Source organism: Erithacus rubecula, assembly GCF_903797595.1.
Source record: "Erithacus rubecula genome assembly, chromosome: 9".
Classification (NCBI taxonomy): domain Eukaryota; kingdom Metazoa; phylum Chordata; class Aves; order Passeriformes; family Muscicapidae; genus Erithacus; species Erithacus rubecula.
In genome coordinates this window covers 2,702,017-2,713,308 of record NC_136660.1, presented here as the reverse complement: position 1 = coordinate 2,713,308, position 11,292 = coordinate 2,702,017, and the positions used below count along the sequence as shown (strand labels likewise).

The following is an 11,292-nucleotide window of genomic DNA, read 5'->3' as shown; positions in this document are numbered from 1 at the left end:
ACTGGTAAAATCCCTATTCAAGTGTCCTCACCCCTTCCAAAGGGACTGGAAACACATTCCCGACTCCAATCCCAGCTACACAACCTGGCCCCTCTGGCAAAGTATCCTTTGGGACTAGAAGTTCTGCTGATTTGGAGTAAATATTAGCCAAATGGAAAATCTGCCTTTGTGAATCTCTAGAGGAGGGGAAAGAAGAAAAGGGGCATCCTAAATTCAGGCCTAGAAAGCAGGTTCTTGCTGGAAGTGCTTCTCCCATCTTCCCATCCATGTGTCCAGGAAAGAGTCAAACAGAGACAATATAAAAATACATGGAATTTATTTCAGCACATAAAGTGCATGTAATTGGTGTCTCCAGGCAAGTTTCCCCCACTGAACCAGGAGACTCAGTGCTAACATTTCAAGCTCATAATGAAAAAAGAAGTTCCATATCTCTCTTTTCTTTCCTAAAAAGGTTGTTTTGTAACACACACACCAAAAAAAGGCTAAAAGTACTTCCAAGGCACATTATTAGGAAAGAACAGAGAAATGCTGCTTTTTCCTCACCAGGCTCCCTCTAGTGCTGGATGATAACAATTCAACCTCCCAAGCAAGGAATGTCATTTATTCCTTCCACTGGTAACTTTCAGCTCCCTGCAGATGTGTCTGCTCCTGGCAGCTCTGATAAATGGGGAGAGAACACAACATTTTGGGATGCAATCTTCCAGGAGGGTTTCTTGGGCTCTCAGAAACTCATTGAGTTGCAAAATAAGGGCTGAGGAAAAGCTTGGCTTCCATCAAGGTCCTTCCCCATGAAGGGGAGGATTCCAGAGGGGGAAATCTCAGTCTTTGGGGTTGAGGGCAGGTCTGGGGGCAAAGGGTGTGTTTGTTCTTCAGCAGTTCCTCCTGTGCTCCCTTCTGATGTCCTTATAGCAGCAATTTTATGATTCACAGGTGGTTGTGGAGGAGAACCCCAAAGTGCTCTGACTCCTTATTCCTTTTCTGCACTCAGCAGGAGGTTGCAGACCTTGGAATTGGTTTGGTGCAAAGCAAATTCCCTCCCAGGCACGGAGCCACGGCGGCCCCTCCGAGCAGTGCTGCCCTGGCTCCCGGCAGAATGGGAAACTGTGAGGATTTCTCTGGGGGACAAATGACAGCAGGATGGTCAGGAGGCTGTGATAGATCTCATCCTTCTCCTCCCAGCCCAGTCACCACCTCCTGGTGGCATTATGGATGGTGTATCCACCCATATCAGGAACTTGTGGTTTCCTTGTCTCATCCCTGCCAATTCTGACCAACCAACAATTCTCCCCTCTTCCCAAGAAGTCCTCCTTTACCTCAAGCCCACCAGGATGTTTGTACAGGATCTGGCTGTACCCAGGGATTACCTGTATGGGACCCGTTCCTCTCTCAGCTGCAGGCACATCAGCAGAGGGCTGCTGGAAAACCTCAGCTTGGTGTCAAAGTGGATTGAGGTCTCCACCTCTGTCTGGCTCCTCAGGGTGGCTTGGAGGAAAGGGGAATCTAGTTCTGCCTGGAAATCCATGGCAAGGCTTCCCCTGGGAGAGAGAAGCATGTAGGGTCTGGTCACAGAGCAGTGAGCACTAAAAAACCCCATAACCCCTAAGTTAGAGGTCTGACCATGGAAAATATGGGAAGGAAAGGCTGCACCCACCAGGAGAAGGGCAGGGAGCTGTGGAAATCCACCCAAACCTCCCAGATATTCCCATTCCCAGAGCCAAGCTCTCTCCTTGCCTGCTGACCTCGCACTGACGCTGGTTTTCAGCTCCTGCTCCCAAATGCTCACGTCCATGTCAGCTGAAATGTCCAGCCCCAGCCCACCCTGGAGTTTGACGGTCACTTGGAGGCCAGACTGCAGAGGAATGACCTGGGAGATGGAAAAGGCAGAGCTTCCTGTGACCAGGATGAGGGGCTGGCACTGTGGCTGCTGTCCCATCTCTGCATCCATTGCTTTGCCAATCCCAAAACACATCTGGCAGTGCCAGCTCACTCTTGGATCCTATATCTGTATCTGGGGTGCAGAACATTTCACTGTAGTACCTGGTGATGGTCCATCAGCAGGAGGTTCCCTCTGACCACACTGGTGGGCCCTCCACTGCTCAGCAGGACCTTGGCCATCAGGTCAGTGTATCCCTGGAAGAAGATGACTGGCCGCAGCTGGATGTCAAAGAAGGTGGCTGACATCCCAGCCATGAGCTCTGGCTCCTCTTCCCCTTCTGAGAGGTTCTCTCCCATCATTGACTCCATCCCTTGTGCTTCAAAAGTGATCTGGAAGAAAAGTGGAGGGACCCTTTGGAGCAGGTGTTGGAGTGACTGGGATGAGGCATCCCAGCCACCCCTGAGGTATCAGCATTGCATCCTCTGTTTTTTGGGGTATCAGGAGTGTCTGGGGATTCTGGGGATTTGGGAATTTGCCTGTTTGTGATACAGGACATGCAGAGCACACAAGAGGGGACAAAGGGAGAGCAGTGACATCTCTGGGTTGGTGTTGTCACCTTCCCCTCTCCCACCTGAGCTGCATGGAGCCGCTGGCCATGGCTGAGCAGGGAGAAATCAGACACACTCTTCCTCAGGAATCCACCCTCCAAAAACAGCAGGTCCAGCCCAAAAGTGGAAGTCAGGTCCTGGGTGACTGGAAGGCAGAGAGACATGAGCACCCCTGGGTGTCTGGTGGAAGAGAGTGTAACAGGATCTTTGAGGCCCTTTCCAACCCAAACCCATGGTACCAGTCTGCATTTTCTCCTTTCATTCTTGCAAACTCAAATTATTTAGCATTGCAAAGTTGGATTTTTTCTTTTCTCCTTTCCACCTTCATTGACCCTCTGCAAGGCCAGACTGAGCTAATTTGAAGAGGGACAGAAATGTGAGCTGAGGGATGAAGAACTCAGCAGATGTATAGCAAGCTGGTTTCTGCTGTCTCTGAAGTTTGATTCTTTCTTTTACAGGAATCCTCCTCTTGGAAGATTTTCTTAAAAATACTAAAGGGACTGAGGAATGGAGTGAAATATCTTGACTTGTCAGGGATAGCAGAGAAACTCCCACCAGCAATCTGCTCTTGGTTTCATCTGCAGCTGAAGCTTCTCTTTTAAACCAGAAGGATTTGGGCAAAGTTTGTGCTAGAGAAGGGTATGTTCATATCTCAAGGGGTGGCAGCCAGCTGCTGCTGGGGGTCATTCTCAGAAACCTCCCCAAGATTTTGGGGCATTCTATAGACCTGAATCCTCCTCTGGAAGCTGCATTTTCCCACCAACACCTCCTTTAACCCTCTGAGGGGACCATGGTGTGAGTGTCCTCTGCCCTGTCACCTGTCAGAGGTCCTGAGAAAGAGGAGGAGATGCCAACTTTAGAGAAGAAATTGTAATTATTTATCCGTGGGTCTCCCATGATGTCTTTCATTATCTTCCTGGAAAAGAGAGGCAAAGGACTTATCAGCATTGGGAGGGAGAGAAAAGGTCAGTGCTCATTGCAGAAGGAAATATCATTTGCCAGAATATTTCTCATGGTTGCTGAATGCCCAGAGCAGAGTAAAAAATTGAACCATTAGATCTGGATTAGCCTGGAATTTCCATTTCCTCTGGTTTATTAGGATAAACCAGGCAGATATTTTTGCCTGGGTTCTGCTGCCATGGGACAGGATGACAAGAAACGTGAGGTTTCACCCAGCTGTGTGGCATCTTTCTCCTTTTTGTTATTCCAGGAATGTCCAGACAGCCCCCATGAAGTGATGCTAGCACATTTTAAAAACTTTTGGTCCAAACCCACTGGATTGTGGAGGAGGAGGAGAAAAAGGTGATGCAGAGCAGAGGGAAACTTGCACCCATGCCCTCAAACCCCACTTTGCCAGGTGGTGGTGACTCAGGCTGTTCTGCACTTTGAGCAGCAGGAACGTGGCCATCTCAGTCTCCATCTCACTGGTGGCCAGCAGGATGTTGATGACATCCATGGGTAAGGGGTGGTTATCCAGGAGGATTTCTGCAGCAGCCAGGCGACAGGTTTTGTCATAACTCCTCCTCTTCTGGTGGAAAATCCTCCTCATCACTCGCTTCACCTGAGGAGGAGGGGGAAATTAAAAGGGCGCAGATGCACCTCTGCAGCTTGGCTTTGAGTGGGGAGGGCAGCACCAAGCTTCAGCAATTTGCTCTCCTACCTTGCTGGAGATGAGGGCAGTGGGGAATCTCTGCAGGGCAGAGGTGGCTGCAGCTGTGACAGCTGTGGGACCATCCTCAGCGTGGTCCAGGAGGATTGTTATGGTCTCAGGGAGCCTTGCATTCCCCAGGGCCAGCAGGTAAATAACCACCTTGGGCTCCTCTTCAGCATCTCTGAGACCCCTGAGGATGGTTTCCACCCCTCTCTCCACCACCTGCTCGGGATTTGCAGGAGGAGAAGCAGGTGAGGAGAGATTCCAGGAGATTTTCTGGGCACTCCTGGAATTTGGGGGGTGTCCCAAGGGATTGCAGAGGACCCACCTGCAGCCCACAGAGCTTCTGCTGGCACAGCTTGCCCACCAGAGAGCCCACGGCAACTATCCCTGTCTCCCAGATCTCAGGTGCCAGCTGCTTCCCATCCAGCTTGTCCTGGGCATCAGGAAAGGGATAGTAGGAAGCAAGAAAAAAGAAATGAGGGTGGAAAAAAAGAGGAGTATGTTTTATCTCTGTCCTAGGTTACAATGTAAAGATGTGCCCAAAACTATGTATTCTATCACCATCTGCTGAAACCAGGTGGGGCAGTGATTCTCATCTCTGTGGGAGATATCCTCTGCTAATGGGCCAGCTGTAAAAAACCAGGTGGGGCAGTGTTTTTTATCTTTTCCACAACCCATTTCTCCTCCAGGGGATATCTCCTGTCAATGGGCCATTGAGTCCCACTGCATGACTGATAAAATTACATCATCCCACTGGGAGATGCTCCAGCCAGGGGGAGGAGCCAAACATTTCCACGTAGATAAAAACTGAGATTTAGAACACCAAAGCAGCCTTTTCCCACTGGTTTCCAGAGGACAAGAGCTAGCAGACCTTTCTTCAGGATCACTCCTTCAACAAGAGCACTTCATCTGGACTGCTACCACCACCCCACCTAGCAGGGTGTCAGGTTGTATCTGACTCTGTCAGTGGTTTTTCTTTTGTGCTATTGCATGTATTTTATTTTTCTCATTTTTCCTATTAAATTGTATTTCTGATGTGGAGTCTCTCACCAATTTTGCTTTCAAATCATTACAACCTCTTATCTCAAAATGTTTCCTAATCAAGTAAGGAAAAACTAGTTCTCAAAGGAGGTTGTGTATGATTTAATTGGATAAAACGCTATGGCTCTAAATTAAGATTTTATTATCTCTAATGCACTGATACAAAGCATTTTCTGCTGAATTCTTTTCCTCTGAGGAGCGTCTACTCCCATCACCAGTGTTCTGTTAAATGCACATAAAACAACCCTGTGATCAGGAAAATCAATTTCTACAGAAATATTTTCCTTGTTCCGTGGTGTGTGGATCCATCCCAGGGGAATAGGAGGAAGAGAGAGATGTCCATACTCACTAAGATGAGGAGGAGAAGCTCTCCTGAAGGCCTGGGAGAGAAAGCTGCTGCATAGAGAAACGTCTCCAGGAGGAACTTGGGCTCTTTGCTGAAATCCAGGAAGTCTGAGAGCGCTGCCAAGGAAGCCACAGACTGCGTGGCCACTGCTGCCTCCACGAGGAAGGGGCTGGAGTGGGAAGAGGGAAGTCTCAGTGGCACAAAAAACATGCAGGACAGGCTTTAGGAAAAGCCAGAGAAGCCTGCCAGTAGTCAGGATGGCTGCATGGAGCAGGGATGGATGCCTGGAGCAGCACCAGCTGTCCCTGGTTATCTTGTCCAGCTCTGGGAATTTTGGAGAGAGAGTCCCAGGGATCCTCACCGTGTCTCTTGGGGTGCTCTCCTCAGCAGCTGCAGGATGTCCCTCTTCTTGGCGCTGCGAAACATCTGGATGAACCTCTGGAACTGCCAGGTGGTCGTCACCTTTGAGGTGTCTGTTTGGACTTTCTGCCTGTCAAAAGTCTTCAGGAAAGCTCTCAGCTGCAAAGGTGAGCTTTGTTAGGTGGGATTTAGCCTCTTTTCCCATGTTATCATGGGATAATGTTTACAGCAAAGCAGCAGTAACCAGCCCCCCCAAAAGCACCACTGGGGTTTAACCCTACAAGTGTCCAGCTTGTGGGGGAGCCCCTGGTGGGTTTTGGGGGTTGGTAGCATCACTGACCGAGGGGCAGTGGGTGCAGACCCTCCTGAAGGGCAGGCTGGCCATGCCCAGGGGCTGGGGCTGTGCCTCTGTGCTGGCCAGCACATCCTTAAGGCTTTGTGCAGACACCTCTGCTGGCCCAGGCAGTGCAGGAGACACCAGCTGGAGCTGCTGCCTGTGAAGGGAGAAATAATCAGTGGAAAGTTTTGTGATTTCCATCCTCCATGGCCAGGGATCCTCGCTCACCTTGAACTGATTTTGATGCCAGAGTGGGATCTCAGGGCTGGAGCCACCCTGTGGTTTTCCTCTGCCAGGACTGACTGGAGCAGATTGTCTTTCACCACATACTGGCTTCTGCTGGAGGGCTGCCACTCGATCCCAAAAATCTTGGAAAAGGAAAAGCAAGGAGAAAAAAATGCAACTTTTTTTTTTCCCCTTGCCCTCTCCCCAGGAGATTTCTCTCTTTACATTAACAGAAAAAGAACTTTCCTGTACACAGTCACCTACTTCACTTGAAAAACCTAGGAAAGGAAAATCCATAAAATCCTGCATTTTTCCCAGAGAAGGCCTCACCAGGTGAGGACCAGCAAGGGGATGCTCTCACCTGTGGCTGATGCAGGTAGGCAGAGTGGTGACACCACAGGGATTTGCACAACAAGGTGGTGTTGAGACCCCTGCCAGGGCCTGTGGGGTCTCTGTGGTGATGTCCTTTTTTATATTGAATTCAGTAGGATTTGTATAGTAAAGTATATAATATAGAATTTATATTTAGAATATTAAAAAACACTTAAATTTTGGTTATAACTGCATGAAGACCCACGGGATTTCATCTGTTTATATCAGGGCTGAACACAGGCTGCTGCTTTAAGCAAAATGGAATCCTGTCAAACTAATCCCCAATCCAATGAGTCTGAGAGCCAGGAAACATCCCTGCATCTCCACCTTCCCAAGAAGGATCAGCTGACAGGTCACAACTGGTAACAAGAGTTAAACTTGACACCTCAAGACCCCCCTGGGGGATGTTGGTGCATCCCACTTTCAGGATGGGTCTAAAAGTCCCATCCCAAGCTGGTGCAGAAGGCTGGAGCCAGCTGGGAATGGGAATCCAAGCCCACCTGCAAATAGATTTTAGGGATTCAACATGAGCTGAGCCCCCCACAGTGAGAGCAATGGACTTGCTTTGTTTAGGGAGGTGAATCCAGACTTTGGCTTTGAGCAGCTGAGGAGATCTTTGGTCTTGGTGATGGAATGGTTGGATACAGTGTAGGTGACCTGGCAGCTTCCAGAGGCATCTTCCTGAAACACAAACAGGAGTGACCATGAGTATTAAATGATCTGTGGGGAGGACAGACACAAAGACCAACCCAATGAAGAGATCAGCTCTAAAATCTAGAAAGTGGGGTCAATCGGGATGGTTGGATAGTTCCAAGTCCATCTGGGCATCTTTGCAAATTCAGGTTAATGCCAGCAGCAGCATCTGCTGCATTTGGGGTTCTGAGGTTATTTCATCTTGTTCACAGATCATTCTAGCTGGCTGCTGGCAAAACAAATCCTGCTTGGTAGGAATGCTTATGGAGATTTTTCTGTTCCTACTGTCCAGGGAAAGGCTATGATTTCATAAGGGTGCCTATTATTGAAAATTGTTATTTTATTTCAAGTCCTCTGCCTTTCCAAGACTCATCCTTGCTCACAGCCTGGTTGGAGCAGCAGATCCAATCTTGTTTATCCTGAATTTTGCCCCCTCTGCAGAAGCTTGTGAGCTGGATAGGCTCCTGGGCCAGCTCCCCTGGTGCATCCCTGGATTTTGGGCAGATGTGGCCCCAGTTCTGGACCTACCTCCACTGTGGTGCCAGCGTGGGGCTGAAGCTGGAACAGGCTGATGATGCCTCGTTTCAGGTTGGAGATCAGGATGTTTTCTGCTTCATTCCCATAGAAAGCTTTGACCTGGGAGGGCAGAAGGTGGTGCCTGGGTGAGGGGATGTCTCTGGGGTCCCTGCAGGCTCTCTGCTGCCTTCCCTGGCAAAAAGGAGCCTGGGAACACCCTGTAGGCACCTGAGGAATTCTCTCAAGGAGGACCTTACCCCTCAATATCATGAGCTCTGTGGATGCAAACCACAAAATTTCCCTTTCCTTCCCACCCTGGCATTCCATAGCTTTAGAGGAGAAGGTCAGAAAGGAGCTTATATCCCATGGTTAGGACTGAAGAGCTTTAACATGGGATTCTGCAGCCCCAGCTGAGTCATTTTGGAGGATGACACTTCATGTAGGGTCCTACACTGGCCACTCAGTCCAGTTCCTTCTGCTCTGAAACCAGAGGTGGAGCAGGAGCTCCAATGGGCTTCACAGCCAAGAAAATTTAGGATGAGGGCAGGAACAATCCCAGGAGCTTTAATCCAGCTGACCTTCCCACTGTGCCAGGAGATGAACACTGGCTGCTGGAGCTCTGCCTGTGCCTCTGGGCTCAGTGTAATCTCTGCAGGGGAACCTCCAGAGCTGTTCTGGCTCCTCTGTTCCTCTGGCTGGTGTTGGACCTTCAGGTCATGGATCTACAACAGCAGGAGATGGAAGAAAGCAGTGACCAAGTGCCTGCTCTAAAGCTGGTGTGCATTTTACCTGCAGGTAATGGATTTGGTCAGAGAGTCCAAAAAACCACTTGATTTTTCAGCTGGCATGGGCTAGAAATGGGAGGGCTGCACCTCCTGGGGTGTTCCCAGCAGGAATACCTGGCTGTGCTGGCTGTTCCACCCCACACACCTGCAGCTGGAGCAGCTCTTCCCCTCCTCTGTCCCTCCAGAGCCGCTGCAGATGGATCAGTGTCTCAGCCTGCAGCCGGGCTCCCCAGGGGGATGGTGGGGATGTGTGGTGCAGCTGGACATCCAGGGTGTACTGGTACTGATACAGGGTCCTGGGCTGGAAAGAAAGCAGCTGCAAACCCCCTGTGGAAAGATGGAAATGTTGGAGGTGCAGAACCATGGATCACCTCCACTTCCCATATCTGGAGACTTCCATCCCAGAGAGCAGCTGGACTTGCAGGGATGCTGATGATCTGTATCACTCCAGCTCCTGGGATGGGAGTCTAGCTGATGGGAGGGGTTTTGTGGGGAACTGTTTGTGCCTCTGGTTTGGATATTTTTTGGATATTTGGTGTTCTCCGGGCTGGCAGCTGATCCCTGCTGGTGTTTCCAGCCCTACCTGAAAAATGATGGCCAGAGATGGGACTATGCTTCTTTACTTCTAGAAATGTCAAATAAACACACTTTAATCCTGAAGGGAACTTTCCTGAGTATGCCCACAGACAGGAATTATATCTCCAGTGCCTTTTCAGCACTGGGCATTAACTGGGGCACAATAGACATTGTTTTTTGGGGAAAAAAAAAAAAAGCTGAATTCTTCATATTATGGGTTTTCCATCAGAACTTGTAACTCATAATCAAATCACTGTTCTAAAGCAAAATGAAGACAGCTTTAGATCAAAACTCTCTGCTTTAATCTTATTTCTCTAGACTTATTTGGAGTCCCTTCTCTTGCTTGTATACAATGGTGATTGAAGGGGGAGGGTTGCCTTTGCATGACAAAAAGAGTCAAATCTGTTTTCTGAAATCACTTGAAATCCTCTTGCAAATTTGATGCACTTACTGAGTTTCTGCAATGTTTTATAGCTTTGCTGCTTTTAACAACAAATGAATCAATGGAAATCCAGCTGAGTCCCTGGGGCTTTGCTCTGTGACACAGACTGAAGAGTTTTTACAGTTCTGCCCTGTGAATGGTTTAAAAAGCTCCAGCTCTCTGGTTTTCCTCACCCTCCCAGGAAGGATTTCCACAATCCCTAAAACTTCCCAGCCTCAGGAGATGCTGTTTGCAGTTTGCCAGTCCCTGTTCCCTGCTTGGAGACCAGGAAGGTAAATGCTGGGATGAGCATCTCACCTCTCCGGGCATCCAGACCCCGCCGAGTCCTAAATCAGCCCAAAGTCTCTCTTACCTTCTGCTGCTGTCAGGAGGGAAAAGCAAAGCAGGCAAAAGCATCCCCAAACCGCCTGCGGCTCCATGGTGAGCTCTGGGCTGGAGACGGGGAAGGAAGGGGGTGGGAGAGAGGGACCGTGCGACAAAAGTGAGCAAGATCAGTGTCAGGCGATGGGGCCCGACCTTCTCCCTGTCCCCGCCTTAGCCAAGAAAAGGCAAATAATTAAACCTTTGTGCCAGCCCCCAGCAGCCCCGGAGGGTTTGGAAATCAGCTGAGGTTCGCCAAAAGCCGGCGGGAGGGGAGGAGAGCTGGAAGAAAAGAGCTGCCAGAAGCGTTGCGGGTGGAGAAATTGCCCATTTGTCCCGAGAGGGGAGGGGATGCTCAGAAAGCTGCTCTGTCCTTTGGTGATCTCGCTCTTCCCATCATCGGACAGAAGACAGTTGCTTTCAAAAGAAAAATGCAAAAGGAGGGGGGAAGGGGGAAAAGAAGCTTTTCCATCCTTTTAGTTGGAGGCTGGGATTTGCAGCTCGGAGGCTCAAGTTACTTAAAGGGCCAGGCTGGAGGGGATGGGGAGCACTGCTAACCCCAGAAAGAAACGGGAAAGGGCTTAGGAAATCCATCTTGAAATCCATCTTGAAATCTCTTGGCTCACTAACCATACAGTATTTTTTTTTTTTTAATGCATGAACTTTCTGATTGCTGAGTTTAATTGTTTTCCAAAGACACCAAAGTAAGTGGTGGTGATGCAGCTCAGGGTCCTGGGAAGGGTTTTTGCTAAAAAGAATGGGGGAGTGGAAGAGGGAGGCACTTCACATGTCATTCTGGAAGTGATCTGCATATTAGAATAGGATCAAAACCTCAGGACTTTGGTGTTTGGGCATTTTCAAGAGCACTGCATCACCACTGGACTTTTGGGCCACTGCTGTGATCAGAAAATCAGAGCAGAACCAGCTGAGAGCTGCCTGGGAAAACCAGCTAAAGCTTTCCCATATGTGATGTCTTTTACTTCTGGTGATCTTTATGGACAAATACCCCATATTTAGCTTGAAAAAATTCTCTTTAGCATTTTAATTTCACTTTTATAGTATCACAGAATGGGTTTGAGTTGGAAGGGCCTTTAAGATCAT

General features: G+C 49.2%; 1 protein-coding gene across 1 annotated transcript; it reads right to left on the bottom strand.

Annotated features, from left to right (window-relative positions):
• Window positions 1-301: 301 nt before the first annotated feature.
• On the bottom strand, window positions 302-10,375 carry LOC306804951 (microsomal triglyceride transfer protein-like). The gene is made up of 18 exons (XM_079312181.1): window positions 10,184-10,375; window positions 8,959-9,140; window positions 8,607-8,750; window positions 8,041-8,148; window positions 7,384-7,500; window positions 6,451-6,590; window positions 6,226-6,379; window positions 5,887-6,044; window positions 5,529-5,694; window positions 4,464-4,571; window positions 4,145-4,357; window positions 3,834-4,045; window positions 3,303-3,400; window positions 2,508-2,629; window positions 2,038-2,265; window positions 1,740-1,864; window positions 1,365-1,535; window positions 302-1,115 (listed from the first exon to the last, which is right to left on the bottom strand). The coding sequence occupies exons 1-18, from the start codon at window positions 10,248-10,250 to the stop codon at window positions 968-970; spliced, it is 2,661 nt and encodes an 886-aa protein (XP_079168307.1). The 5' UTR covers window positions 10,251-10,375; the 3' UTR covers window positions 302-967.
• Window positions 10,376-11,292: the final 917 nt, after the last annotated feature.